Genomic DNA, 27,498 nt, shown 5'->3' with positions numbered 1-27,498 from the left:
AGAAAATTTCCTGCACCTACTGTAAATAGCAGGGACACATTACAGTGGATTGCCTAACCAAGCCCCCATGAAGGGACAACATAAGGCTTATCAAGCCTCGGATGAACTTGAAGGGATGAGAGATCCATCCCATGGATGCCCAAAGATTGCGGAATAAGGGGCAAATTTCAAAAATTTTTCTCTCCCTTCAACTGGGAATCACATTCCCTATTTAGAAAGTCATATTTTCAATGATCATTCTTGAACCTTAAACTGAACCAGATCTGAACCAAAAGGAATATGAGAGAATTATACCTGATACGGAGAAATAATATCTCCCAACGAAGGTGTTCACGCCCAAGGAAGGATCCAAAGACTGCTCCCACTGAAGATGGCGCAGTGCAGGATGGAGCAGAATCAGCAGTGTTCTTCCCCAAGAACTCTGTCCTTCACAAGAATCAGTAGAATGGTACGTGAGCACAGCTTCCTCTTCGCAGGGTGCAGAATTCTCTCTTCTTGATTTCAGCACTAAAGAGGATCTGATGTATCTCTTGTTGGTCTCTCTATAGGCTGCCGCCCCCCTCCTTTTTTTTGTTAAATTAAAAGATCAGCTCCTAATCCCATTAGGAGGTGCTTATCCAAATCATATTTGGATCAGCCTTCACTTCTAGTGATAAGGATAAACCCTTATCTTATCTGCAGATTAGATTAGCTTTATCCTAATCCCATTAAGAGGTTTCTAGATCTGAATCACATTCAGATCTGGACTCTCTGAGTGGATAGGATTAAGACCCTATCCTATCTACTAATCCATCTCAGAATTCGCCCCTTTAATTATCTAAACAAATAGCCCAGTTCGAAATGGGCTTTAGGCCCATCAAGCTTATGTGCTCACTTAACCTTCCTAACTGCTGCCCAGTTGGGCTTCCTTGTATGGCGTGGGACCCAAACATTGATCTACACATCAGCCACATGGGTTCGGCCCAGCCTTTGTTACAAGGCCTGGTCGAATACACTGTTAAAGACAGTGCACCCCCTGAAGCCCATCGAATGGGCTCTATGGGCCCAACACTTACCCTAAGTGGTCCCTGGGCCAAGCCACCTTATAACACCCAGGGACTGTGGGCAGATGCAAGATTAGCCCATCAGGTATTATCCTCAATGGTCTTACACTTAACCTCTCAGCCCTTAATGATCATACACTACCCGACAAGAGAGGACCTCTCCCTCGGCTGCAAGGAACAGTGTTGCACTCTCCACTTATATGGATCCCGGGAATTAAAACCTTTTTGCAAACATTTTAGAAACCACAATATATATACTTCTATATCTCATATAAAATATACTTTGCAAAACAAATCTCAACGGTTGAAATCGGTTGCCGGCAGTCTTGGTTTCCAACAGTGAGAGTGCATCCCCGATCATTACCTTTGTCCGACAAAGGGGCTGATCCTGTCACTATGATCACCCACTCAGATGAATTCTCGGATTGTCCCAACATACCCAGGTTTTGACCCCCGCTAAGGATCTCACTGATTGGTACATCAAAGACAGCCCGATCCGACACCTAGTGTAGTATCATAATCGAGTCTAGGGGTTGGGTGTAACATTCCAGTTTTGCCCATCAATCTCCAAGGTCCAGGGCAATACTGGAAATCTGGTCCAGTTCAAAGATTCAATTAATCCCACACTGTATGTGCCTAGGGTCTCACCCCGGTAGCTGAGACAAACCACCCCAACCGACTTAGTGGCACCACAGTGTCAGCCTTGTCAGGATAGGTCTCCCCAGACCGACCCACTGGCTATGAACATTCTAAACTAACACGAGTCTCAATAAGTGTCCAATTTAAGGGTATTACACAGAAACATACCAAGGGAACATGAATCAAATATGCACTTTTATTCATTTACAATAAACTCATAAAGTACATCAATTTTGATTGAAGCTAAAGGCATACAAAACTGTCTAACAGAACTAACTCCTACTGATACTGCCTCCTCCTCATCAACTCACAAACCTGATGCACAAGGAAATTTGACTGAAGATAAGATTCGTGAGCTCATGTCCTCTGCTATTGGACTAGTTGGTAAGTCTTCTTATTTGTGTTCTCATTCACACATGTGGATCATTGACTTTAGGGCCTCAAACCACATGACTGGGGCCTCCTTTAGTCAGTCTTCTAAACCTTACACCTCTGTCTACCACATTATTACTGCTAATGGCGACTCTCTTCCTGTATGTGGGTGTGATGATTTATTTTTGTTCACTTTTGAGTCTACACCCTTACATCTTCCCAAAACCTTCTTTGTGCCTAAGTTGACTACTAGCCTTACTTCTGTTGGACAACTTGTTGATGATGGTAATAATGTTTTGTTTACTCATGAGGGTTGTTTTATCCAGGAGCAGCACACTGGGGAGCTAAAGGGGAAGGGGCATACGCTTGGAAGACTATTTGTTCTGGAATTTGAGAATAACAGAACTTCACCAGACTCTTCTTTGATATCTATTACTTCTAGTTTTTCTTCTACCTCTTGTAATAATGTGTGGCACTTATGGCATAGACGTTTGGGTCACGCTCATGCTAAAAACTTGGATTTTTTTTTTTGTTGTTTGCCTATGATTGTTACTTCATTTAAGAATGTTGACAAATCTTATTTAACTTGCTGCTATAGTAAAAGTCATAAATTTCCTTTTCCATCTTTTATTGAACATGTTTCTACACCTTTTCATAGTGATGTGTGGTCATATCCAGTTATTTCACACTTGGGCTATAAATATTTTGTGTTGTTTATTGATGATTGTACTCGACACACATGGGTTTATTTTCTTCGAAGAAAATCAAAGGTTTTTCCTACTTTTAAGAACTTTCATGCTATGGTCATGACCCAATTTAAAAGCACTATAAGCATTTTGAGGTCAGATTCAGGGGGAGAGTGCTATGATGGTGAATTTCAAACCTATCTCAAACAACATGGCATTCAGTCCCAAATATCTTGCCCAAGTACACCTCAACTGAATGGGGTATCTAGGCGCAAGAATTACCACATTGCTATTTATGGTGACATCCTTGTTACAAGATTCCCATGTTCCCATTACCTTCTAGGTGAAGGCGACCAGCACTGTTGTTTACCTCATTAACATTCTTCCAACTTCTATCCTTGGAAATTCTTCTCCCCATCAATCCTTGCTTCATCATCCACCAAACCAATCCATGCTTCGTGTCTTTGGTTGTGTCTATTTTGTCCATCTTCCTCCCCATGAACACACTAAGTTAACAGCTCGATCAGCTATGTGTTCATTCATGGGATATAGTATGGAACACAAGGGATTTCTCTGTTATGATCCCAAAGTCCGTAGACTGCACATTTCTCGTAATGTCATTTTTCTTGAGAACCTTTCATTCTTTGAACACATTAGTAAATTGCCTGCACCATCTTTTCTATTCTACATCATTTTGGCTCTGCGGGTGATTCTCTTCCTACATCTCGGACACTTCAGGTTTATTCCAAGAAGCATCCAGCTCACCCATTGCCTATGTCTCCTCCACCTCCAGCACCAGCGACTATTCCTCTTCATCCATCACTACTGTAAGTTCCTCTTCTCGTCTTGTGGATTTGCCTTCATCTACTCCTTTGTGTCGATCATCTCATATTTCTCGTTCACCTAACCGCTATGGTTTCTTTTCTAGTCATAGCCCCTTCTCAGTTGTTTTGTCATCCACAAATATTCCCAAGTCTTACAACCAAGCCATAGCAGTTAAGCATTGGAAAGATGTTATGGATTTAGAGGTTCAGGCCTTACTGGAGAATGATACCTAGAAGCCTATCTCTCCTCCCCCAAATGCCTCCATCATTGCTAGTCAATGGGTTTACACAGTGAAACTCAAATCAAATGGTACTCTAGATAGATATAAGGCCCGTTTGGTTGCTTAAGGCTACAAATAAGAATATTATGGAACCGACTATGATGAAACTTTTGATCCAATGGATAAAATGACAACAGTCCATTTACTCTTGGCCATTACTACTCTTAAACAATGGACAGTTCATTAGATGGATGTCAAGAATGACTTTCTCAATGGGCATTTACAAGAAGCAGTTTATATGAAACCACCTATAGGCTACTATGGTAATCCTCTTTTGTTGTGTAAACTAAAGAAATCTTTATATGATCTTAAGCGAGCTCCACGAGCGTGGTTTGACCATTCCGTACAATGGTGTTGGAGGCTGGTTTACAGCAAAGCGCTTCAGATTACTCCCTTTTTACTCTCAAGCGAGCGTAGGGTTTGACTCTTCTTTTGGTATATGTTGATGATATCCTTGTCATCGGAGATGATGTAGACGGCATTAACAACTTGAAGCTCCTTAATGAAAGATCTTGGGCCAATCACCTATTTTCTTGGGCTTGAAATTCAGTAATGTCCTCAAGGTTATTTTGCCAACCAACAAAAATATACCTCTAATTTGGTGACACATGCTCGCTTGACTGATTCTAAACAAGTGGATACACCTCTGCATCTTAACCGCAAGCTAAGTAAGGATGAGGATGAGCTCCTCCCTTATGCTACTTTATATCGGTAGCTTGTAGGTAGTCTTATCCACCTAACTATGACTTGACCAGACATTTCCTATGCAGCCCAGCTCGTGAGTCAGTTTATATCTGCTCCACGTCAGCCCCACTTTTCTGCAGTTCTCCAGATTATTCGTTATGCCAAGGGCACATTGTCTTATGGATTATTTTTCTCATCCTCCTCCACTCAGCTTTGAGCTTATGCAGATGCAGATTGGGCAAGTTGTCCTGACACCTGTCACTCTACTACTGGCTGGTGTATATTTCTTGGTGACTCTGATTTCTTGAAAATGCAAGAAACAACAAACCATTTGCAAGTCATCCACTAAAGCAGAGTATAGAGCAATGTCCTTGGTATGCAATGAAATAGTTTGGCTTAAGGCTTTACTTCATGACATGGACATCGACCACTCATCTACCATTCCCCCGTTTGTTGATAACATGAGTGTGAACAAGATTGCATCCAACCCCATATTTCATGAGCGCACTAAACATATTGAGGTGGATTGCCACTTCATTCATGACCTTCTCCACGTGGATCACATCTCTCTCCCACATGTTTCCTCGGGCCTACAGTTTGCAGACCTTTTCACCAAAGCTATGACCAAAGCCCGACATAATTTTCTTGTGGACAAACTAATGCTTATTCCCCAACATCAGTTTGAGGGGGAATGTAGAGAAGATGGAGGGTAGTTATGTAAGTTTACTTTTCTTTCTTGTACATTAGTAGGTGCATACATTAGTGTACAACTTTTTTAATTCTTTTGTAAGGACAATCTTGTCCATTCACATTTTATTAATATAAATACTTTCTATTGGCTTTCCTCTTGTCTCTTCACTTTCTCATAGATTGACATAAAATGCACCTTGATTAATGCTATTGATGCAATTTGCATAATGGCTGTCTATGAACCTGTTTTAGCAAATGAACAGTTTAATGGTGGCCACTTAGAACTGTGACAGGTAAGGCTGGATATATCCACTTCCACCCATCTTTCTTCATTCTTTACATCAGAAAAGGTAAATGTTATTACAAAGGAATTGCTAGTAAACCATGAGTTTATGCAACTCTTGGAAACATCACCTTGCATAGATGATGGGACCCATGGAAAGAAACTATAAAGAATTTGTACACCTTTTCATGGTCTTACAGGTAAGACTAGACATCTCTCCCATTCTTTTCACTGAGAAAGGTAACATGTTATTGTAGGAATTGGCAATGAACAATGATGTTATGTGACTCTTGGATACACCACCTTACAGACATGTTGAGACCCATTAAAAGGCACATACAAAATAAAGTCGGATGCCGTTTCATAGATCCCACATTGTCTGTAGGGGAAGGAAATCAGTTATTGCCTGAACTTGTAGTTCAGGGGTAAAGCCGTTACATCTGTCCCTCGTGCACAGGGCTGCTCTTTTTATACTACCATAAAGAAAAGAATAAAGTCATAGATTATGTTATACTGTTATTTCCTTTTTTAACAAGATGTTTACTTTACCATAAAAAAAAAAGAATCAAGTCATTCATAGAGTTCAAGAATGTCATAAAATAAATATCAGAATGATATAGAACAGAGGTCCAATCAAAAAACTATTCATCCTACTAAGTAAGGATAATCGATAATCTTCAATGGTATATAAGCTGAAGCATATTGGTTTACTTTATGAACTCCAACAAACAAAATAAAAACGACATACTACTGACCGGAGGAAATGTATATTGAACATGTGCCCCAGGAGGAATTGACAAGTTTTGAGTATGTAGATGCTCAACTAAGCAAATTCTTCCTTCCAGTTCCGTTGTCACTTGGATATTCAATAAACATTCAGCAACCCATGCACTTCTATTTTCCAACTCAGTAGTTGTATGCAGATATGCCCTCTTATAATTGTCAAAGAATGACGATACCAGGTGAGGATCAGATATTTTAACTGGCTGCACCCATTGTACCAAATGGTCATATATCACCAAGGAAACGATAGTCTATCAAATAATATGGCATAATTTATGGCACCTAAGTAGGAAAATGGTAGTATTATAAGTACCACCCTTTATTGTGTAATGAAAACTGAATGTGTGAGAGAAGAAGGTTCTGTCAATCCATTGATGTGTGAGGCAGGAGACACAACATATAATTAGCCCCACTAAGTAGTTAAACCTAAATCTATGTTCTACTAAATATTTTAAAAATAATAATAGTAATAACAATAATAGCAATAGAAGTTTTAAAAAAATAATAAGTTATTTGTGTTGACATGTTGTCTAATCTCAACCCAGAAAACCTTCAATTACTCAAGAACTCCAGATTAGTGATCTAAGGTAGATCATGCTCAAATTCAACTCAACAAAATCTTATCCCAACCACAAGGGATCAGCTAATTTAAGCCTGTTCTTCCATTCCACCTCATCAAGGTCAACATACTAATGCTCTGGCATGAATTTAGATGATTGATTCGGGATCCATTACCCGAGATTGGTCAGCCCATGTCTAAAAAGATTAGTGTGTTCCTTTATCAAGGTAAAATTGCACCTATACATGGTTTACTAGGGCTGAGATCAGTTAGAGCAGAATTATGGGCAGAGTGCAAGATGGTCCTACCATCCTAGGCTTGTCAAGTCACTCAAATACAAAGGACTACAGGTTGAAGGAGATTCCAAAGTTGAAATTGCTTCGGTGAAGAACAATGCTGTGGGGACCTGGAAGTACAGGAATATGCTGACAGAAATCTCAAAATTATCTTCAAAAACTAAAGCTCAACTTAGTCGGATTCCAAGGTCAGCTAACCATTTGGATGACAGATTGGCAATCTGAGGTACATAGAAATAATATGGGGTGCAAGGCACATAAATCGGTAATGTAATATATATATATATATATACATATTGTTGCTTCAGTGTTTCAACCTGTCTGAATCTTCTTTCCTTCAATATCTTGTTCAAGCTTAAATTGAGAGGCATATTGTTTTTTATCCAATTAAGAACTTTGTGTCATATGTTTAGATTCTAATGGCAATACACAGTAACATGGGGAACAATAATTGAAAAAATAAACAAATATCTTTCTGGCACTTTTTAGTTCTTCAATTATCTATGCAATATACTGAATAATTCAACAAATAAATGCAAATAAATGCTTCAAGAAAAATATGTACAAATACAATCTACTGAAGGACTGGATTTTCTGTTAATTGACAACAAACAAGAAACAAAATGGTCACTTTGCAATAGCTGCCCCATGCTCTGTTTCATATATCTTTTCTTTTATGGACATGTAACTTTAAATTTTGATTTGTATTTTTCTTGTATCCTAAGTCTTCTCCAAGTGATCAAAAAAAAAAAATTCACAAAGTTGTATTGCTGCCAATTGGAAAAAAAAAAAAAAAGATTTGGTTGCAATGGGTAGAAAGCCAGCCTAGGATCAAGGTTTGAAAATTGCAACAGATAAATTGGGTTTGGTTAGGGGTTGGGGTTGAGGCCTTCAGCACCCTAAACCCAACACATACATAAAAGTATTTATCCAAAGCAAAGATAAGGATGACAAGTGGTGACTCTGTAAAATATTATTATATGAGTTCCATGCATTATATGTGTACGCAAAATGTCCATGCACGTAATGTATGTTTCTGCATATATGTGTGACTCAGTTACCAAGGTCCCAACCTGATACCTACTAGACCAACCCTTCATCAGTTCTGATTGGGGTTAGGAACATCAAGTTGAAAACCTGACTAGGTTAGGAATTCAGGATTAAAATTCAGAGTTAAACACATTGAATTGAGCTAGGATTTACCTTAACCCGACCCACTCCGATCCAAGTTGCACCCAAGGAGGAACTTTTGTTATAAATAAGAAATCAGAAAATTATCAATTCTATAACAATATCTAAAGGAAATTAAGAATTCCAGATGAAAGCTTACCCCTGTAACAGACAATGATACTTCATCCCAGATGCCAGTATTCCTATCCCTGAAAATAATACTAAATTAAATACTACTAAAGTAGGAAGAATCTAAGAGAAGAAAAATCTTAAGGACACACTGATAATATGCACATATAGTCTTGTTTTATCATACTGATCACAATATATATATATATATATATATATAATCTTGTGTTATCATCAAGATACCATATTTGAAGTTGTTCAGCCACAGCCAAAGGACCTATTTCTATTCACTCATTCTCAGGCTGGTGCAGTTAATAACATTGATATGTACCTTTGTACACTACATCTTAAATATAGGATAAGTTTTAGGGTAAATTGCTAAAACCTCCCCTATGTTTTCTGACAATTGCTTTAGCCTCCCCTATGTTTTAAACGTGGCAAAAAAAACTCCCTCCAGGGCTTAAGCAATTTACCCTCTAAATTTTCAAAACGAGATAACAAGCATTATTCTAAAGGAGAGAAAAATGAGCAGAACAATAACGATCAACCACCCTGCCTATTTAAAAAGGGTGGGTTACAAAGAGTCATCTAACAACTATTCTGTCAAAAGTAATTAAAGTTCCAATTATTCAAGTAAATCTTATATAGGAATTTCAAGGGTACAAATTTAATGGAAATAAGAGCAAGTGAAATGAGGAAAACCAAACAAACATACTCTGACCAGAATAATGGAGTTTCTACCTAATAGGAGCCATCCAGTCCCAGCCCTCAACATATTGTGCAGCAACATCCTTTCCAATCTAACATGTAAAGGAGATAATTTCAGGAAGCAATCAAACAATATCCATGTATGCATGCACAAAAATACATTCATGGATATAGATATCAACACATACATATAACCACCTATGTTCATCTCTATACTACATATTCACAAAGCATATGGTTCCACAAAGCAGAATATATACAAAGTACAAAAAAGAAATTATATTTGTGGACTTGTTAGCATAATAGGAGTCATAGAGCATCTGCGGTTTGATACAATCATACAATTACATATCAGACAGGATCATAGTTGTATAAATTTCATATTTACAATTTTCAGGACTTCATATGCACAATAGAGTGGAAAAAACCATTTTATGTTTCTATTCTTTCTTTCTTTCTCTCTTCTCAAAATCCTTTGATCTTTTAAATTTCAATAGTAAAACTTTAAAACAAATTATGGATATATTTAGTATATAATAGAATGTTTTAACAGAAATATTAGTAAGAAAAACAATATGAGTTATATTATAATAAGGCACCCACCTTGTCATTTTTGTTGCCTAGACAGGTGCCTTGTTGCTATAATTTGAGGCATTTAGGCGAGGTGCCCAGCCAAGGGCACCTAATCCCCCTTGTGATGCCTTGACTACTTTTACAAGAAGATAAGCATTATAATAGCATAGGAAGCATAGTCATATGTATTTATGTAAGGCATAACTTTTGTATTAGATAAAACATAATAAAATAGTTCTTATAATTAAAATATCAAAAATGGATAATATATAATATTTTTAATCCCTTAAATTTATTCTAAGTTGACAAAGATACCATCTTAAAATGGTGTAATCACTTTATAAGCATCAATTTATCACCTTATAATGATATAATTATCTATAAAAGCATGTCCTTTTATATTTTTTAAAATATTAATGATGTGATGAGGCAAAAAAAAAGTGAAAAAAAAAATGTGTGAATGTATTCTGTTTTGCATGTTTTTTGTAGTGGGATCCCAAATTGTTGTCTTTGGGTAGCTTTGTTGACAGTTTGGGACCAGGGTATTTTCGTCATTTTATAAGTCAGATTTTTTGTCAGGGGCAATTGGGTGCATTTTTGTTGGGTTTTGGCCTCTTGGGTCTTTTTGTAACAAAAGTTATCTTTTAGGCGTTCATTTGAAGTTAGTTTTGTTCCTAAGGAGTTGTTGGTGAGAGGGAAACATTCTAGGGGCTTATGTGTAAATATTTTAACTAGCTTATCCAGCAAGCCAGTGAATCTTATAGAAGAGAAGGGGGTTGTTGTAGGGATCTTTTTTGGTTCTTTCTCTCTTGTTTGAGCTGTAGCTTAGCCCCAGCTAGGGTTTTCAAGCATTGGGAGCTTGGGTTTTGAAGAGTCGACCCATTTTGGCACCTTTCAATCCCTCTATTGCTGCACGTCCGCACGGGAGGCCAGCATGCTGCTATCGTTACTGTAGCAGAACTGTTCCAGGAGGAGTTTTACTTCAGGTTCAAGTCTGAAATCCCCAAAGATCCAACTTATTTTGCTGTTTTCAGCTTAGCATTTCTTGTGCGCATTGCTGTATACTTGAGGTACTGCATGTAATTTGCCTTTCTATCCACATCAAGTGGTATCAGAGCAAGTTATTTCCTTGGGTTTGCTTCAAACTTCATCTCCTTCTTGTGTTTTCTATATTATCATGGCTGCAAGGGGTGGACGTGGTAGGGGTGGTAGAAGACCATAACATGTCACCGTAGAGGTTTTCCAAGGGGCTATAAGAGGACTGTAAGAATAGATTGAACATCTTTCTCAACTTGTAGCTCAAAATGCTACTAGGATGGTGATGTAGCAAATGATTTGGGGCTAGGAAGAAGAAGACAAGCTCCTAGAGTTGATGAGCAACTCGTTGACATTATTAGTGAAGAATCAAGTAAAGACATTAAACAACCTGAAGGTGATCAGCATGAAAGGAATAACAACCAGCGGTGGAAAGACCGAATAGTGCAAGCTTTACAATACAATCAAGGTCATGGTGTTCAACTTCATATTTCCGAGTTTGATGGTGAGTTGGAACCTAAAGAGCTTCTAGCTTGGTTGGACAGTATTGAAAATTATTTTGATTGGAAATAAATAAATGAAGAAAGAAAAGTGAAGCTTGTAACAGCCAAGATGCATGGGACATCCTTAGATTGGTGGAAAATTTACCAAAGAGACAGAGAAAGGAAGGGGAAAAGAAAGGCTAGTTCCTGGGGAAGAATGAAAGAGAAGCTGAAATCCCAATTCTTACCACCAGACTATGAGCGAACTCTTTATCAAAGGGTGCAGAATTTAAGGCAATGGGAAAAGTGTGTGAAGGAGTACAGAAAAGAGTTTAATAGATTAACTCTTCGGAGTAATATGTTAGAAACTGATCAACAAAAAGTTAGTAGATATATCAATGGTTTGATGTTGCCAATACAAGATCAAATCAGCCTACATTGCCCGTATAAGATAAAGGTGCATATCAGCTAGCTCTAAAGGTTGAAGCTCAATTGAGTCAGAGCTCAGGGTGGAGGCTAAGTGTTGTCCAAGGTACATCTTCATCAGTAGGTCGAAGTGTTGGGGCTGGTAGGGGTTCTGTGATCAACCAAACACACCCTACAGTCCAAGGGACTTCAAATGCAACAAAGAGCAGTCAAGGGCAGCCTACTATTAGATTTTTTAGGTGTATGGAGTTGGGACATCATTCAAACGAATGTCCTAAGAGAATGATTGAAGAGCAAACACATCTGGTTGATGAAGTCACTGATGAACAACAAGATGATATAGGCCATGTTGAGGATGGGCAAGTGGCTGAAGCTATTGGAGCTAATGCTTTAGAGGAAGAAAACTTGGATGAGAATATTGAGGGTGAGGCTCTAGTGATACGGCACTCTATGATTGCACCTCAAGAACCACTACCAGGGGACTGGATGAGAAAGAATATCTTTAGAACACGTTGTATAGCTAGTGGGAAGTTGTGTAACCTGATTATTGACAGTGGGAGTAGTGAGAATCTTGTTTCTCAAAAGATGGTGGATAAATTACAGCTCAAGATTGTTCAACACCCCCGACCATATCATATTCTATGGGTCAACAAAGGAAATGAGGTAAGAGTTTCTTCTAAATGCCTAGTTAATTTTTCTATTGGTAATACATTTGAAGAATCGGTATAGTGTGATGTCCCAATGGATGCATGTCATATTCTCTTGGGTCACCCATGGCAATATGACCGTAAGACTACTCATTATGGGGACAAGAACACATACAGCTTTGTGAAAGACAATAAGAAGATAACTCTTAAACCAATGCAACTTGATTCATTTCCAAATAAGGAAACAAAGCCAACCACTACTCCCTTCACCTCAAATAAGTTGGCTCAAGAATATGGGAATTTGGATGTTGTTTACGTGCTGGTTACGAAAGAAGTTAGCAAAGAAACACCTGTCCCATAGTTGGTGAAGAAGCTACTTCATGAGTATGTTGATGTGATGCCTGAAGAATTACCCAATGGCCTTTCTCCCCTAAGAGATGTACAACATCATATAGATTTAATGCCAGGAGCAGCATTGCCTAAACTACCCCCTTATAGAATGAGTCCTAAGGAGCATGAGGAGCTCCAAAGACAAGTAACAGAGTTGTTGAAGAAGGGGTTGATCCGTGAGAGCTTAAGCCCATGTGTTGTACCAGCTTTGCTTGTCAGAGTCAGATCGAAAAACTGAGAAAGAAAAAGAGAGAGAGAGACAACGCAATTGAATGGTGGATGTGACAACTTGTGTCAGTTGACACCCTAAAAGAAATATTTATATTAAGTTGTAAAAGGGCAAATCTGCCCTTAATATACATGAGAGATATAATACAAAGAGAGATATATAGAAAAGAAAAGTAAAGGTAAAAAAATAGCCCTACAGCTAGATTTTATTGTCTCTACATTCCCCCTCAAACTGATGCCTAGGAATAAGCATCAGTTTGTCCATGAGAAATAGATGTTGAGCCCGTGTCATTGCTTTAGTTAACAAGTTTGCCAGTTGAAGCTCGGAGGAGACATGAGGAAGAGATACGGTACCCTTAAGAAAGAGATTGCGTATGAAGTGGCAATCAACTTTTATGTGTTTGGTGCACTCATGGAAGACAGGGTTGGATGCAATTTTGATTGCACTGATATTGTCTGCATAAAGAGGAACAAACAATGGTGGCTCACTTAGTATTTCAAATAGAAGAGCCTAAAGCCATATGATCTCACTACACACAAAAGGCATAGCCCTGTATTCAGCTTCAGTGGAAGATTTGGATACAGTAGCTTGTTTCTTGCACTTCCATGAGATTAGGGAGTTGCATAGGAAGACACACCAGCCAGTTGTGGACCGTTGGGTGTTAGGGCATCCGGCCCAATCAGCATCTGCATAGGCCATAAGATGAATGGGAGATGATGAGGAGAAGAATATCCCATGTGACAGTGTGCCCCGTACATATCTTACAATCCGATGAACTACAGATAAATGTGGTTGTCTCGTAAAAGACACAAACTGACTTACTATCTAAACTACATAAGATATGTCCAGCCGAATCATGGTGAGATAGATTAAACCGCCCACTAGCTGACAATAAAGGGTAGGATCTTCAAGGGGAGACCCATCATCTTTGTTGAGTTTCAAATTCAGTTCTAGCGGAGTGTCCACAATCTTAGAATCACTAAGATTTGCTAGTTTAACCAGATCAACCGCATACTTATGTTGATTACCAAAGTAGCTTCAAGAATTTCTGCTCACCTCAAGGCCCAAGAAATATGTCAACGGTCCCAAGTCCTTCATCTTGAAGGATTCACTAAGTAACTATTGTAGTCTAGAAATTCCTTCTATGTCATCCCCTATAATGAATATACCATCAACATAAATAAGTAATATCGTTAATCCTTGCTTCCGCCTTAAGGTGAACAAGGAATAATCAGAAGAACTCTGAATAAAGCCAGCATCAGTGATGACAGATCTGAACTTCTCAAACCAGGCCCTAGGAGCTTGCCTCAGGCCATAAAGTGGCTTCTTCATATGACAAACAAGCTGCAGATATGTACAATATCCCAGAGGAGGCTTCATGTAAACTGTCTCTTTCAATTCCCGAGAAAAGCATTCTTGACATCCATCTGATGAATTGTCCATTGTTTGACTGCAGACACAGCCATCAAAAGTTGTACAATGGTCATCTTAGCTACAGGAGAAAAAATCTCATAGTCTATCCCATATTCCTGTTTGTAACCCTATGCAACAAGCCTAGCTTTGTATCTGTCTAGGCTTCCATCAGATTTAGTTTCACAGAATAGACCCATCGGCTTCCTATGAGAGATGTCACAGGTGGAGCTTTGACTAGGTTCCAAGTGTCAATCTCTAGAAGAGCTCAAATCTCAGAATCCATTACATCTTTCCAGTGTGGTTCTACTACAGTCTACTGATAAGATCTGGGAATGTTTGTGGTAGATAAAATGGCAGAAAATGAGCTATGGTCTGGTTAATAACCATAACGGTTAGATAGACGAGAAATTTTAGAGGAACAGCGTAAAGTAGGAACAATAGGTTCAAAGGGAAGGTCTTGAACACTTATTGAGGTAGCTGGAGTGACCGGATCAACAACTAGAGGCAGAGCAGAGGGGGGGTGGAGACTGAAGAATGCCGTTGCTTCCTGAAGTAGGTGTCAAGTTGTTGCGGAGGTGACAATGGAGTATCTGATATACCTGTCAAATCAAAATTATGCAATAAGGAAACAGAAGGAGCTAGGAACTTCACAATATGTTCAAAAAATGACACTTTCAAGAAAAACTACATTACAAGAAATTTGAAGACGACGAACCAAAGGGTCATAGCAGAGATACCCTTTATGTTCAGAGCTATACCCCATAAAGGTGCACAAAGCTGCTTGTGTAGTTAACTTCGTGCATTCATGGGGTGCAAGGTGGACAAAATAAGCACATCTGAATACTCTGAGCATGGATAGGTCTGGGGATTTGTGGAAGAGGGATTGAAAAAGAGATGAGTTGTTCAAAACTAATGACGGAAGATGATTTATGAGATACACAGCAGTGTTGGCCACCTCCACCCAAAACCAAGAGGGTACGTGGGAATCCTATAAAAGGAAGGGTTCTGACTACACTCAAGATATGCCCATTTTTCCTTTCTGCAACCCCATTTTGTTGTGGGCTGCCTGGACAAGATTTTTGGGTTTGAATTCCATGTTGTTTTAAGTAGTTCTGGAAATCTCCATCAATATACTCTCCCCCTAAATCCGATCGTAGCACACAAATTCAGGCATCAAATTGAGTGGCAACATAGGTGTGAAAGTGCTGAAATACAGAGTACACTTCAAATTTCTTTCGAAGAAAATAGGCCCAAGTGAAAGGAGATATCAGTGGCTTGTGGAGCTACAACAATGAGAAGAAAAAAATTGAATTGGTTGTGTAAGGACTTAGAGGTGCAATACAATTGGGTGACGAGAAGTGCTAACTCAATGGCTGATGGGTTAGCAAAGCAAGGGGTGGCTAAGGATTCTTTGTTTTGGGCACATTTTTTGTATTTTGTTGCCACTTTTATGTTGGGAAGTTAAGATAGTTTACCTTCCCAGTCTATGCCCCTTCCCCTTCACCTCCCCAATTTGTCGATCATGTACCAAACAACCATCAAAACTAAATGAGACATTGTTACCTTCCTCTACAAATTGGCCAACTGAAATTAAATTGGTCGTAAGCTTAGGTACAAATAGGGTTTTGGACAAATGAAATGGAGATGACTTACAAGTAGATAAATATAAACCATCACATTCAAGTATATCTAATTTCTCACCATTAGCGGTAACAATGTGTTTATTGGAGATATGGGGTTTAGGACATTGACCAAGAGTGGCCCCTGTCATATAGTTAGAGGCTCCTGAGTCAATGTACCATAGATGGTTCGGTGAGGGATAGTAGGTAGGAGACTTACCAGACAAGCCCATAGCAGAGAAGGCTGAAGAGATAATAGAGGACATGAGTTGTCGAATTCATTCTTTAGAAATGCTACCTGAGGTGTCATTCTGTCCAGTCACAGAAGTAACGAAAGATGCTGCATCTGATCCATCTACACCTGTCTGATAAGCCTTGTAGCTTCCTTTCTTCTTATTTGATCCACTGCTTTTCTGAGGCCGAGTGGGGCATTCAGTGATAATATGGCCAACCTGCTTACAGTAGGTGCATGTATTCTTTTTCTTGTAGTGAGAAACAATATGTCCTAACTCCTTACATTCATAGCATTGTATTTTAGAGAAGTCATTCTTCCCTTTTGGTTTTGTTGCTAGAAAGATCGTATCAATGTTAGACTCTTTCCTTCCATCCAGAGTAGTCTGTGTGGCAAATCTGGTTTCGGCCCTCAGAATTTCACCGAGAATAGTATCCAAGTCAGGAAATGTTCCTCGACTCAGGATATTTGATCTAACAACTTCGAATTCAGGTCTGAGATGCATTAGGAAGTTTATAATCTTTCTTCTATCGAAATGTTCCTTCATATAATAAACACAACATTCTAAATAACCATTCCCCATGTGAACAAGCTCATATTCGGTCCAAAGGTTAATAAACCCAGCATAGTACTCTTGGACCTTTCTTTCCCTTGATAATAAGAGAAGAAGTCAACCTCTATCCAGTATTGTCTTGAGGTGTTTGATTGCTGATATACTCTTTCGAGATACTCATACATCTCACAGGCAGTCTTGTATCCTCTCATAGGAATTGCAATATCAATTTCGACGGATCCTAAGATCCAAGATGCAATTTTTGCATTATCAATTCTCCACTGATTAAGACCCTTGATGTCCGAATCATCAGGTTTAACTACTGATCCATCCAAATATCCCCAGAGACCTTTCGCCTCCACATGAAATTGGAAATTGAATTTCCAAAGTGCATAGTTCGTACCATTAAACTTGATGGGGAGAACTTCCATTCTTTCCGATGCCATTGAATCACAAGAGCAAGAAAAACCACAGAGAGAAGTGTTCAAAACAATAGAATAATAAAGTACCTTTCAGTCAATGTCCATAAAAGGAAATTGTAAGGGTCTGTCGAACTCTGAAGTGGCTCAAAACCCTTCTAGATCAAATCCGATTCAAACCAAACCAATTGGAAACAGTAAATCTGCCCTGGGTGACACTAGATCTAAAGTTTCAGCCTGATCCGATGCTTCTAGAGGGAGATCCAATCCGAAAGAGAAATATGGTGGTGCAGTAGTCCAGGAACAGAGTTTGTCGAGTTCTAATTAAAAGCAGCTTCAGAAATCGGATTTAAGAGCACTCAAGAGCCTCCCAAATACTGTTAGGGAGTACTTAGATAACAGATAAGAAAGAGGTGAGGAAGTAGTCACTCGCAGATCAGATCGTGACTTGCTCTAATACCATGTCAGAGTCAGATCAAAAAACTGAGAAAGAGAGAGAGAGACAACACAGTGGAATGGTGGGTGTGACAACTTGTCTCAATCAACACCCTAAAACAAATATTTATATTAAGTTGTAAAAGGACAGATCTACCCTTAATATACATGAGATATTATACAAAGAGAGATATACAGAAAAGAAAAGTAAAAGAACAAAAATAGCCCTACGACTAGATTTCACTGTCTCTACATTGCTTACACCAGTAGTTGGCGTATGTGTGTTGACAGTCGTGCCATTAACAAGATTACAGTTAAATGCAGGCTTCCCATACCCCACCTTAATGACGTGTTAGACACATTGGCCGGCTCACAAGTCCTTTTAAAGATAGATCTGAAGAGTGGATACCATCAAATTCGTATCCGAGAGGGGGATGAGTGGAAGACTGCATTCAAGACTAAGGAAGGTCTTTATGAATGGCTAGTTATGCCATTTGGGCTGTCTAATGCTCCTAGCACCTTTATGAGGTTCATGAGCCAAGTTTTAAGGCCGTTCATGGGGAAGTTTGTGGTAGTTTATTTTGATGACATACTCATCCACAACAAAGATCATGACAGCCACTTAAGAAACTTGAGAGTGATCCTAGAAGTCTTGAGACAAAATCAGTTATATATAAATTTGAAAAAGTGCAATTTTATGACAGATCGGTTGGTGTTTTTGGGGTATGTTGTTTCAGCCAAGGGTATTGAGGTGGATCAAGAAAAAGTTCAAGCTATTCAAGAGTGGTCAACACCAAAGACCTTAACTGAATTTCGTAGTTTCCATGGGCTAGCAATAATTTATCGTCAGTTTATAAAGAATTTCAGCACTATTGTGGCACCCATTACTGAATGCTTGAAAGGAGGTGAGTTTACTTGGACTCCTGCAGCTGAGAAAAGCTTCCAAAAGTTAAAGATGAGGATGATGAAGGCTCCGGTATTGGCTTTACCTGATTTTAACAAGCTCTTTAAAGTTGAATGTGATGCATCTCATGTTGGGATTGAAGTTGTCCTTAGCTAAGAAGGTCGCCCAATTGCTTATTTTAGTGAGAAACTCAATGATGCTAGAAGGAGGTATTCCACTTATGATGTTGAGTTTTATGCCATTGTGCAAGCGCTGAATTTTTGGAGGCATTATCTTATCCAATGGGAGTTTATGTTGTATTCAAACCATGAAGCATTGAAGCACCTTAACTCCCAACAGAAGATAAAGGGAAGACATACTAAATGAGTTGACTTTCTACAAGAATATAATCTTGTTTTGAAGCATAAGGCTGACAGAAAAACCGGGTAGTTGATGCTCTTAGTAGGAGAGTTCACTTGATGTCAACAATGTCTACTAATGTTGTGGGATTCAGCTCCATCAAAGACCAATACCAAGATGACCCTTATTTTGGCCCTACTGTAGAAGCTATACAGCAGGTGACAAGGATATTCGAGCCAAGTTTGTGTAGAATAATGGTTACTTATTCATGGGCAATAGGTTATGTATTCCATCAGGATCCTTGAGAGCATTACTCATATCTGATTTGCATTGCAAGGGACATTTTGGTCACAAAAAGACACTTGAAATGGTCTCCAAAAGGTACTTTTGGCCAAAACTACAAAATGATGTGTTCTATTATGTTGATAGATGTCACAAGTGCCAAACATCTAAGGGGTAGCATCAAAATACAGGTTTGTATCTTCCCTTACCCATACCAGAAGCACCATGGACTGATATTACTATGGATTTTGTGTTGGGGTTGCTAAGAACAGCTAGGCGTAAAAACTTTATTTTTGTTGTGGTTGATTGTTTCTCTAAAATGACCCCCTTTATTTGTTGTCAAAAGACTTCTGATGCTTCTCATGTAGCTAACTTTTTTTCAAAGAAGTTGTTCAGTTGCATGGATTGTCAAGATCTATCACATCAAATCGTGACACAAGATTCCTTAGCCATTTTTGGAGAACTTTATGGAAGCGCATGGGTACTACCCTACAATATAGCAGTACATTTCACCCACAAACAAATCGACAAACTGAAGTGGTTAACCAAAGCTTAGGCAACTTGTTGAGGAGCCTAGTTGGAGACTACTTAAAGCAATGGGATCTTATCCTACCACAAGCTGAATTTGCCTTCAATGATTCAGTTAATAGATCTATAGGGAAGACTCCTTTTGAAGTTGTGTACGGTCGGTCACCTAAAAGTGTTGTTGATCTAGCTCCTATAACAGGGTTGCGGTGAGTGAGTGATGATGTCGAAGCTTTAGCTAAATCCATTCGAGAGGTTCAAGAGAATGTACGACAAAAGATGGAAGAAAGCAACTAAAGGTATAAAGAAGCTAAGGATAAGCATCGTCAGATGAAAGAGTTTAATGAGGGCGATCTAGTCATGGTTTATTTGTGGCCTGAGAGGTTTCCCATTAGGACCTACTACCATAAGCAGAAAAAAATTGGTCTGTGTCAAGTGCTGAGACACTTTGGTGACAATGCATATGAAATTGAGATACCAGCTGATTTGTCCATTTCACCCATTTTTAATGTAGCAGACCTCTTTAATCGATTACCATGGGAAGCAAGAACCAGCAACAAAGGATGGGCGAGGACTAGCACAAAGGGCCAGTAGTTCTAATGAGTTTGAACAAGTAAATGGTGTAGAAGATGTTCGAGTTACCAACACTCGAAATGGGGCCTATTTTAGGTTCTTGGTCAAGTGGAAAGGGAAACCATCAGTTGAGAACTCTTGGATTAGTGAAGAGGAGTTTATGAAACAAGATGGAAACATGTGCAAGGCTACTAAAGTTGTTGCTCGCACGGGGTCGAACTCTTTTTAACCCGACGGGAATGATGTGATGAGGCAAAAAAAGTGAAAATTTGTGTGAATGTATTCTGTTTTGCATGTTTTTTGTAGTGGGATCCCAATTTTTTGTCTTTGGGTAGCTTTGTTGACAGTTTGGGATCAGGGGTATTTTTGTCATTTTATAAGTCAGGTTTTTGGTCAGGGCAGTTGGGTGCATTTTTGTTGGGTTTTGGTTTCTTGGGTCTTTTAGTAACAAAAGTCATCTTTTAGGTGTTCATTTGGCGTTAGTTTTGTTCCTAAGGAGTTGTTGGTGAGAGGGAAACATTCTAGGGGCTTATGTGTAAATATTTTAACTAGCTTGTCCAGCAAGCCAGTGAGTCTTATAAAAGAGAAGGGGGTTGTTTCTGTAGGGGTCTTTTTTGGTTATTTCTCTCTTGTTTGAGCTGTAGCTCAGCCCCAGCTAGGGTTTTCAAGCATTGGGAGCTTGGGTTTTGAAGAGTCGACCCATTTTGGCATTCCAATCCCTCCATCGCTGCGCATCCACATGGGAGGTCAGCTTGCTGCCATTGTTACTGTAGCATAACTATTCCAAGAGGAGTTTTACTTCAGGTTCAGGTCTGAAATCCCTAAAGATCCAACTTATTTTGATGTTTTCAGCTTGATATTTCTTGTGCGTATTGTTGTATACTTGAGGTACTGCATGTAATTTGTCTTTCTGTCCACATCAATTAATATATATTTTCGTAGATTAATATTTATGTTGGAGTGTTTAGTTAGTGTGGTCCCATGTTATTTTAGTTAAAAACATATGTAACTAACATAGTTATGGACAGCAGGGTAGTTTGGACATTTCTCTTGAATTATTAAGCAATAAATACGCTTCAGTCCTTATTTTTCCTTAACAGGTTTATTGATGTAATTGGAAACTTACTAGTAATCTATTTATATCCAGCTGCCTGATAGATGAGAGATAAGTTAGAAATCTCCACCAAACAGATATATTATTCTTCTTTTATTCCCTCGCACTTCTTCTTTCTTCTCTCCCTACTCTTCTTTCACTTCAGTTCTGTTCTGTTCTGTTAGATTTCTTATTTTTTAAATAGTCAACCTTTCCATGGCATAAGTAATAATCTCCCATGTTACAAATGGACATCTAACTTCAAATCATGTGTAAGCAACAAATTACAAGTAATCATAACATGCTGGAAAAATGGATATGCATACCTCATGATCACCACCTTGCCCCCCCTCTGGAGGAATTTTTCCAGGGTGGTCAGGAGGATGAACAAGGACCGCTAGCATATTTTGACCATTGGGATGCAGAATATCAGTAACGTCAAGGGAGTGTCTTCTAAACATCCCCTTAGGCAGGACATTTTTGTGACCATTCAAATACACTTCTGCAGAGTAATTAATTGCACGGAAATTGAGATCCACATGTTCACTCCCTGACTACAAAAAATAAAGATGAAACCTGTCAGCATATACACACATTAAAAAGAAAGAAGCTCCTCCACAAAGAACCATTCAAACTACATAACCACTTGTAACCCTGTCATGAGAATTCAGAAATCCAAAACCTAGCTTTTTACCTAATTTCCTACTAAACACTCTGTAAGGTAATAGAACAAAAACAAATAGCTTTTATTTGCGTCTTCAACATCTAAAACTGAAACTATAGATAATGATATTAGAAAAACAAAAGGAGAAAAGAAAAAACAAACAAAATTGATTGCCCCAGTAATCCAGTATCCATATCAACAAGATTCTGGAATGCAAACTTGGCATACCAATTTCAACTTCTTAGGGGGATGAACAGTTGACCTCTAAACAGTAAGATCCATTACCCAATGTTTCTCTTGCATATCCAAGGTCTTGGAGGTGGATTGGATATGGACCTAACCTTCAGCACTTTTGCACAAAGTGCAGCACTCAGGCTCAAATCCATGGTTCTCATGTTTGTTAGCCTAAGGTTTTACCATTGCACCAAGCAACAGCCCCAGATAGTCAGCCTCTAAATGAGTTAAATCTCTAACTAATATCTTTAACATATCCAGACAGCTGCCAGCATAAACATGTAATTAATGAGGAACCTCTGCAGCAACCTTGATTTGATAACCCCCAGTAAGCACTTGCCCACATTGTGAAGATGAAGGGGGAATAATATGTTCGAGATAAAAAGGCAAGGTCATTACCCATTGCTGGTCCCAGCTAGCTGGGGTCTTGGAACGGGTAGACTGGATATGGTCCTAATCTTTTTGTGTGTGTGTGTGTGTGTTTGTGTATGTGTGTGTGTGTGACCGCTCTCAGATTCAAACCCACATTTTCATGCTTGCCAGCCCGAGATTTTACCATTACAACAAGTAATGGCCCATCAGGTCAAGAGACAATACAAAGAAAAAGAGAAAGAGAGAGAAAAAAGTTTTCATGGCATATTGAACTTCCAAAAGACAATTCATGTCAAAGGATTGTTTACCAGTTTACATTGAAATGTTGTAAAAAACCAGAATGTGTAATACTCCCTCCCAGAATCAGCAATATCTATGATAGCTTCATTCTCCAACCCATAAAATGGATCCGGCACAAGGTTGTTCTTTAACAGGGTTCCTAGAACACTGTGAATCAAATCACCATCAGTCTGGATACAGAAAGCAATAAACTCCAACAAAGTAGTATCAAGCAAACTATAGTATTCCTTACGTGCAATTTGTTTATTGCAGAAGTCATGCACATGCAACAGAAGAGAGATCAGAAGCATTAATCATGGGAGAAGTACTTCTAGAAAGCTGTCACACTATCTCATAACACTATTATCTTGCCGACATGATGCTTATTGTGAAATCCAACATGTCACTCTATCGGTCTATCTTTGGTATCATTATCTTAGTTAACCAAAGAGTGCAATCAGATGAGATCATGTTTACTTGCTAAAAACGTGTATTCAGGCTTATAGAACCATAATCCAATAGATCATATGCTCCAAGCCTTTGATTAGATATTTATACCAGCAAAAGTTTTATGTTTATATTGAAGCAATCATGTTATAGAATATCTCCAACTAGGTCAATAGTCGGGTTGCTATTTATTGTTCATTTTGAATCAAATCATACCAATACTTGAGCCCTCTCAGAAAGCAATCTTTCAAATGTATGACTGATGAGGGGGGATGATTATTGCACAAAATTTAAGGTTGCTGAGATGACAAGCACCAACTGAAAATAGGTGCCCGAAACAATAGATACAACTGTCAACTTTTAAGTTCCAAAGATTGCTTCAGGGAATTGATTACTTTAGTTGCAAAGAAAGCACACTAACAAACAACTTCTGCTTATAATCACATTATGTATGATCAGTTGGGCTTTGCAAGAATAACCTCTTTATAATCTGCATTCTTTCACATTGTACTAGAATTGATCTTCTCCATTTTAAATTGAAGCTTCTGAGGTAATTCACTTGTTTGTCCTTCATAAATACATCAAATTTTCTTAAATAAGTATACACCTATATTTAATTTCATAATTGCATTGAAGATCACTAGATGAGTAAATGGTAACATATTCGCATTGATAAAACACATACACAAAACAACATGCCTTGAATTGAGAAGCAAGTTAAGTTCACCAGTAGCAGCGGAGGAACTCAATTTCACTACAAATACCTAATTAAGACCAAATCAACTAAACAAACCGATTGAGAAATAAGAGAGGTGCAATGCAATTACGTTCCAGGAACAGCAGCCTGCATCCAAGGCGACGAAGGCCCTGTCGGTGGGTGAGTTGTGGTGAGCTGAACTCCTGTGAGATTAACTTCTGTGGATCTTGCAGCAAGCCATCCTGAATCGAGCCTCGTCTTGCCGATTACAGCCATCTATTACGGATTTATCTTTAAACCCTAAACCAAGACGACCAAGAGTAGACTTCGTTTTATTTTCTCAAGCTCCGACTGTGAAACGTGAAGGTCTCCGGTGAAGAGGAAATAGACAGCAGGGTGTCCTTTCGTGGTGTCAGGATAATTGTGATTACGCGTATGATAATCAGTTTACGTGTCTATTTGCCTGCAAATTCAGGTGGACTCCGCATCCGCATCAACTACGACCATGGTCGCATCAATTTCTTGCACCCGTCAAAAATTGCGGGTAGGAGATTGTTATCACACTACCACTTACCAATTCACGTCTGCGGCAACAACGGTGATTTTTAATCTATGGTGAGTGAACTGGCACCTTAAAAAAAAAATTTAAGAAAACAAAGCAAAACGTGAACCACTGACGTAAAACGGTGATTTTTAATCTAGCAAATATTTATTTGCATGTTTTAGTTAACAGATTTTAAACCTACTCTATTTTCATCTCCTAAAAAGCCTCGACCCTAAAGTCTCTCTCATATTCTAGTTAAATAGCTCTCTCTCCATCCATACCATGTCCACGTCACCAGTTCCATTCTCCCTATTATGATTTTCTCCTTTTTTACTCTCCCTCTCTCTTCTCCCTTACCCATTCCTATGCCCGGATCTATTCCTCGCACAAAACCTCACAATGCATCTCAGCCGCACATTGAGAACATCTTTCATACTTTCTATGGTTATTTATGGGTAAATGTTCCCAATAGGCCAATATAAAGTGGATGGGGTTGTGAGGTCGGTGAGATGCACTCTATGATGAGAAAATCCCGATTCTTCCTAATTCTTTCATTAACTCTCTCTAATTTCTTCCTTTCTCTAACTCAGGCTTTCTATTGAGACACATCATCAGGACTCTAACCCATTTCCATTAGCCATGTCATCAAGGCCATCATTTTCACAATTGTAATAAAGAAGGCAACTTCCCAAAACCAACCAACATAGAGCTATAGGAAACCTATCATGGTTTCTTTCTCCTTTCCTCTCCTAAACTCAAGCTCATATATTTCTATTAAGGCTAAACAATTTAAACATACCTTGATTTTTGAGTAATTGACTTTAACGTACCATTGCTTACCAAAAAAAAACTTAAACGCACCATTGCTTACCAAAAAAAAAACTTAAACATACCACGACATTTTAAAATATACCTTATGAACTCACCCACTAGATTTAAACATACCCTTCATGGATTTTTAACTCATAAAATTTGCAAAATCCTATTCTTCCCTCCTCTATAATTAATAGATGAGACTTTATTTTTCTAAAATCTAAAACATTTTTTTAATAAGTGTTCAATTTATAATATATGTAGGTTGAAGGGATAAGAAAATCATCATATGGATAGCCGAATCCTACAGGAAGGTAGGGTGAAGTTTTAAAAATTTCTCTCTCTCCCATATGTTTTAGAAAAACTGCATTTTCAAATATCAATCTTGAACCTTAAATCGGACCAGATTTGAAACCAAATATAGAAGAGGGATGTACTTGATACGAAGCAGCAGTAACTCCCAACGAAGGTGTTCACGCCCAAGGAAAACGCCAAAGATTGCTCCCACTAAAGATGACACAACGTAGGGTGGAACAGAATCAACAGGTGGTTCTTTAGCAAAACCGAACTCTTCAACAAGAATTCGATAGAGGGTGAGTGAGCACGACTTCAGATCAGTTTTTCACCAAAAACTGATATCAGGAACGCTTCTTGATCACTCCTACAGGTGGAGAATGAACTAGCTATGGCGGCAGCAATAGGGGAAGGCAGGAGCAGAAGATGGCATCAGTCTGACTGGAGCTGTCTTCTCTCTTGACTCTATAAACTTGAATGATGAACTAGGGTTCGCCCTCCTCCTCTATTTATAGCCTTAAAGAGAGCTCCTCATAATCCTATAAGGAGTTTCCTAATCCAAATCTTATTTGGATCTGGACTCTCTTTAAGAAATAAGGATAAACCATTATCTTATCTATAAATAAAGATCAGTCCTCATAATTTAATTAGAAGTTTCCTGATCCAAATCTCTATTTGGATCTGAACTCTATGAGTGGATAGGGTTAATCCATTTATCCTATATACTGATCTAAATCCTAGAACTACCCTTTTTTAATGAATCATATTAAACCAGTTCAAATTGGGTTTTACACCCATTAAGTCCATGTGCTCGCTTATCCTCCAAACTGCTGCTCAGTTGGGTATCCTTGTATGGCATGGGACCCAAACATTGATTTATACATCAGCCACATGGATTCAGCTTAGCCTCTGTTACAAGGCCTGGTCAAATTCACTGTAAGAGACAGTGAACTTCTAAGTCCATCACCATGGGCTCTTAATGGGCCCAACATTTACACTAAATGATCCGTGGGTCAAGCCACCTTATAAAAACCCAAGAATTGTTGGCAGATGCAAGATTAGCCCATCAAGTATTACCCTTAATGGTCTTACACTTAACCTCTCAGCCCATAATGATCAAACACTACCTGACAAGAGAGGACCTCTCCCTCGATTGCAAGGAATAGTGTTGCACTCTATACTCACATGGATCACGGGAATTAAAATATTTTGCAAAAATTTTGAAACCATAATAAATAAATAAATAAATATATATATATATAGATATATATATATATATATATATATATATATATTGCAAAACAAATTTCAATGATTGAAATCAATTGCCGGCAATTTTGGTTTCCATAAGAGAGAGTGGATCCCCGATCATTCACTTTGTCCGACAAAGGGGCTGATCCTATTACTATGATCACCCACTCAGATGAATTCTTGGACTGTCCCAACATACCCAGGTTTTGACCACCTCTAAGGATCTCACTGATTGGCATATCAATGATAGACCAATCTGACACCTAGTGCAGTATCATAATCGAGTCTAGGGGTCAGGTGTAACATTTCAGTTTTGCCCATCTATCTCCAAAGTCCAGGGCAATACTGGAATTCTGGTCCGGTTCAGGGTTTCAAGAAAACCCACACTACATGTGCATCAGGTCTCACCCTGGCAGCTGAGACAAGTCACCCCAACCAACTTGGCGGCATATCAGTATCAGCCTTGGCAGGATAAATCTCCCTATATCTATCCAACGACTGTGAAGATTCTAAACTAACACGAGTCTCATATGTGTCTAGTTTAAGAGTATTACACAGAAACACACCATAATAACATGAATCAAATA

At 38.7% G+C, this 27,498-nt stretch overlaps 1 protein-coding gene across 1 annotated transcript in view; it reads right to left on the bottom strand.

Moving 5' to 3' along the window:
- The window catches only part of LOC148879279 (glycoside hydrolase family 2 protein), a 73,493-nt gene extending 48,773 nt beyond the window's left edge, over window positions 1–24,720 (bottom strand). Inside the window, exons 1-6 of the mRNA XM_088960774.1 lie at window positions 24,140–24,720; window positions 22,895–23,033; window positions 21,643–21,870; window positions 9,181–9,239; window positions 8,471–8,519; window positions 6,258–6,488 (exon numbers count right to left, since the gene is read on the bottom strand). Of these exons, the coding sequence (XP_088816900.1) occupies window positions 6,258–6,488; window positions 8,471–8,519; window positions 9,181–9,239; window positions 21,643–21,870; window positions 22,895–23,033; window positions 24,140–24,285 (852 nt within the window). The 5' untranslated portion in view covers window positions 24,286–24,720. The remainder of the gene's footprint in view (window positions 1–6,257; window positions 6,489–8,470; window positions 8,520–9,180; window positions 9,240–21,642; window positions 21,871–22,894; window positions 23,034–24,139) is intronic.
- Between the last annotated feature and the right edge of the window lie 2,778 nt (window positions 24,721–27,498).

Source organism: Nelumbo lutea, chromosome 1, assembly GCF_056320005.1.
Source record: "Nelumbo lutea isolate HS-2025 chromosome 1, American lotus-T2T, whole genome shotgun sequence".
NCBI classification, from domain to species: Eukaryota; Viridiplantae; Streptophyta; class Magnoliopsida; order Proteales; family Nelumbonaceae; genus Nelumbo; species Nelumbo lutea.
The sequence above is the reverse complement of the archived record's forward strand: the minus strand, read 5'-3'. Positions and strand labels throughout refer to the sequence as shown.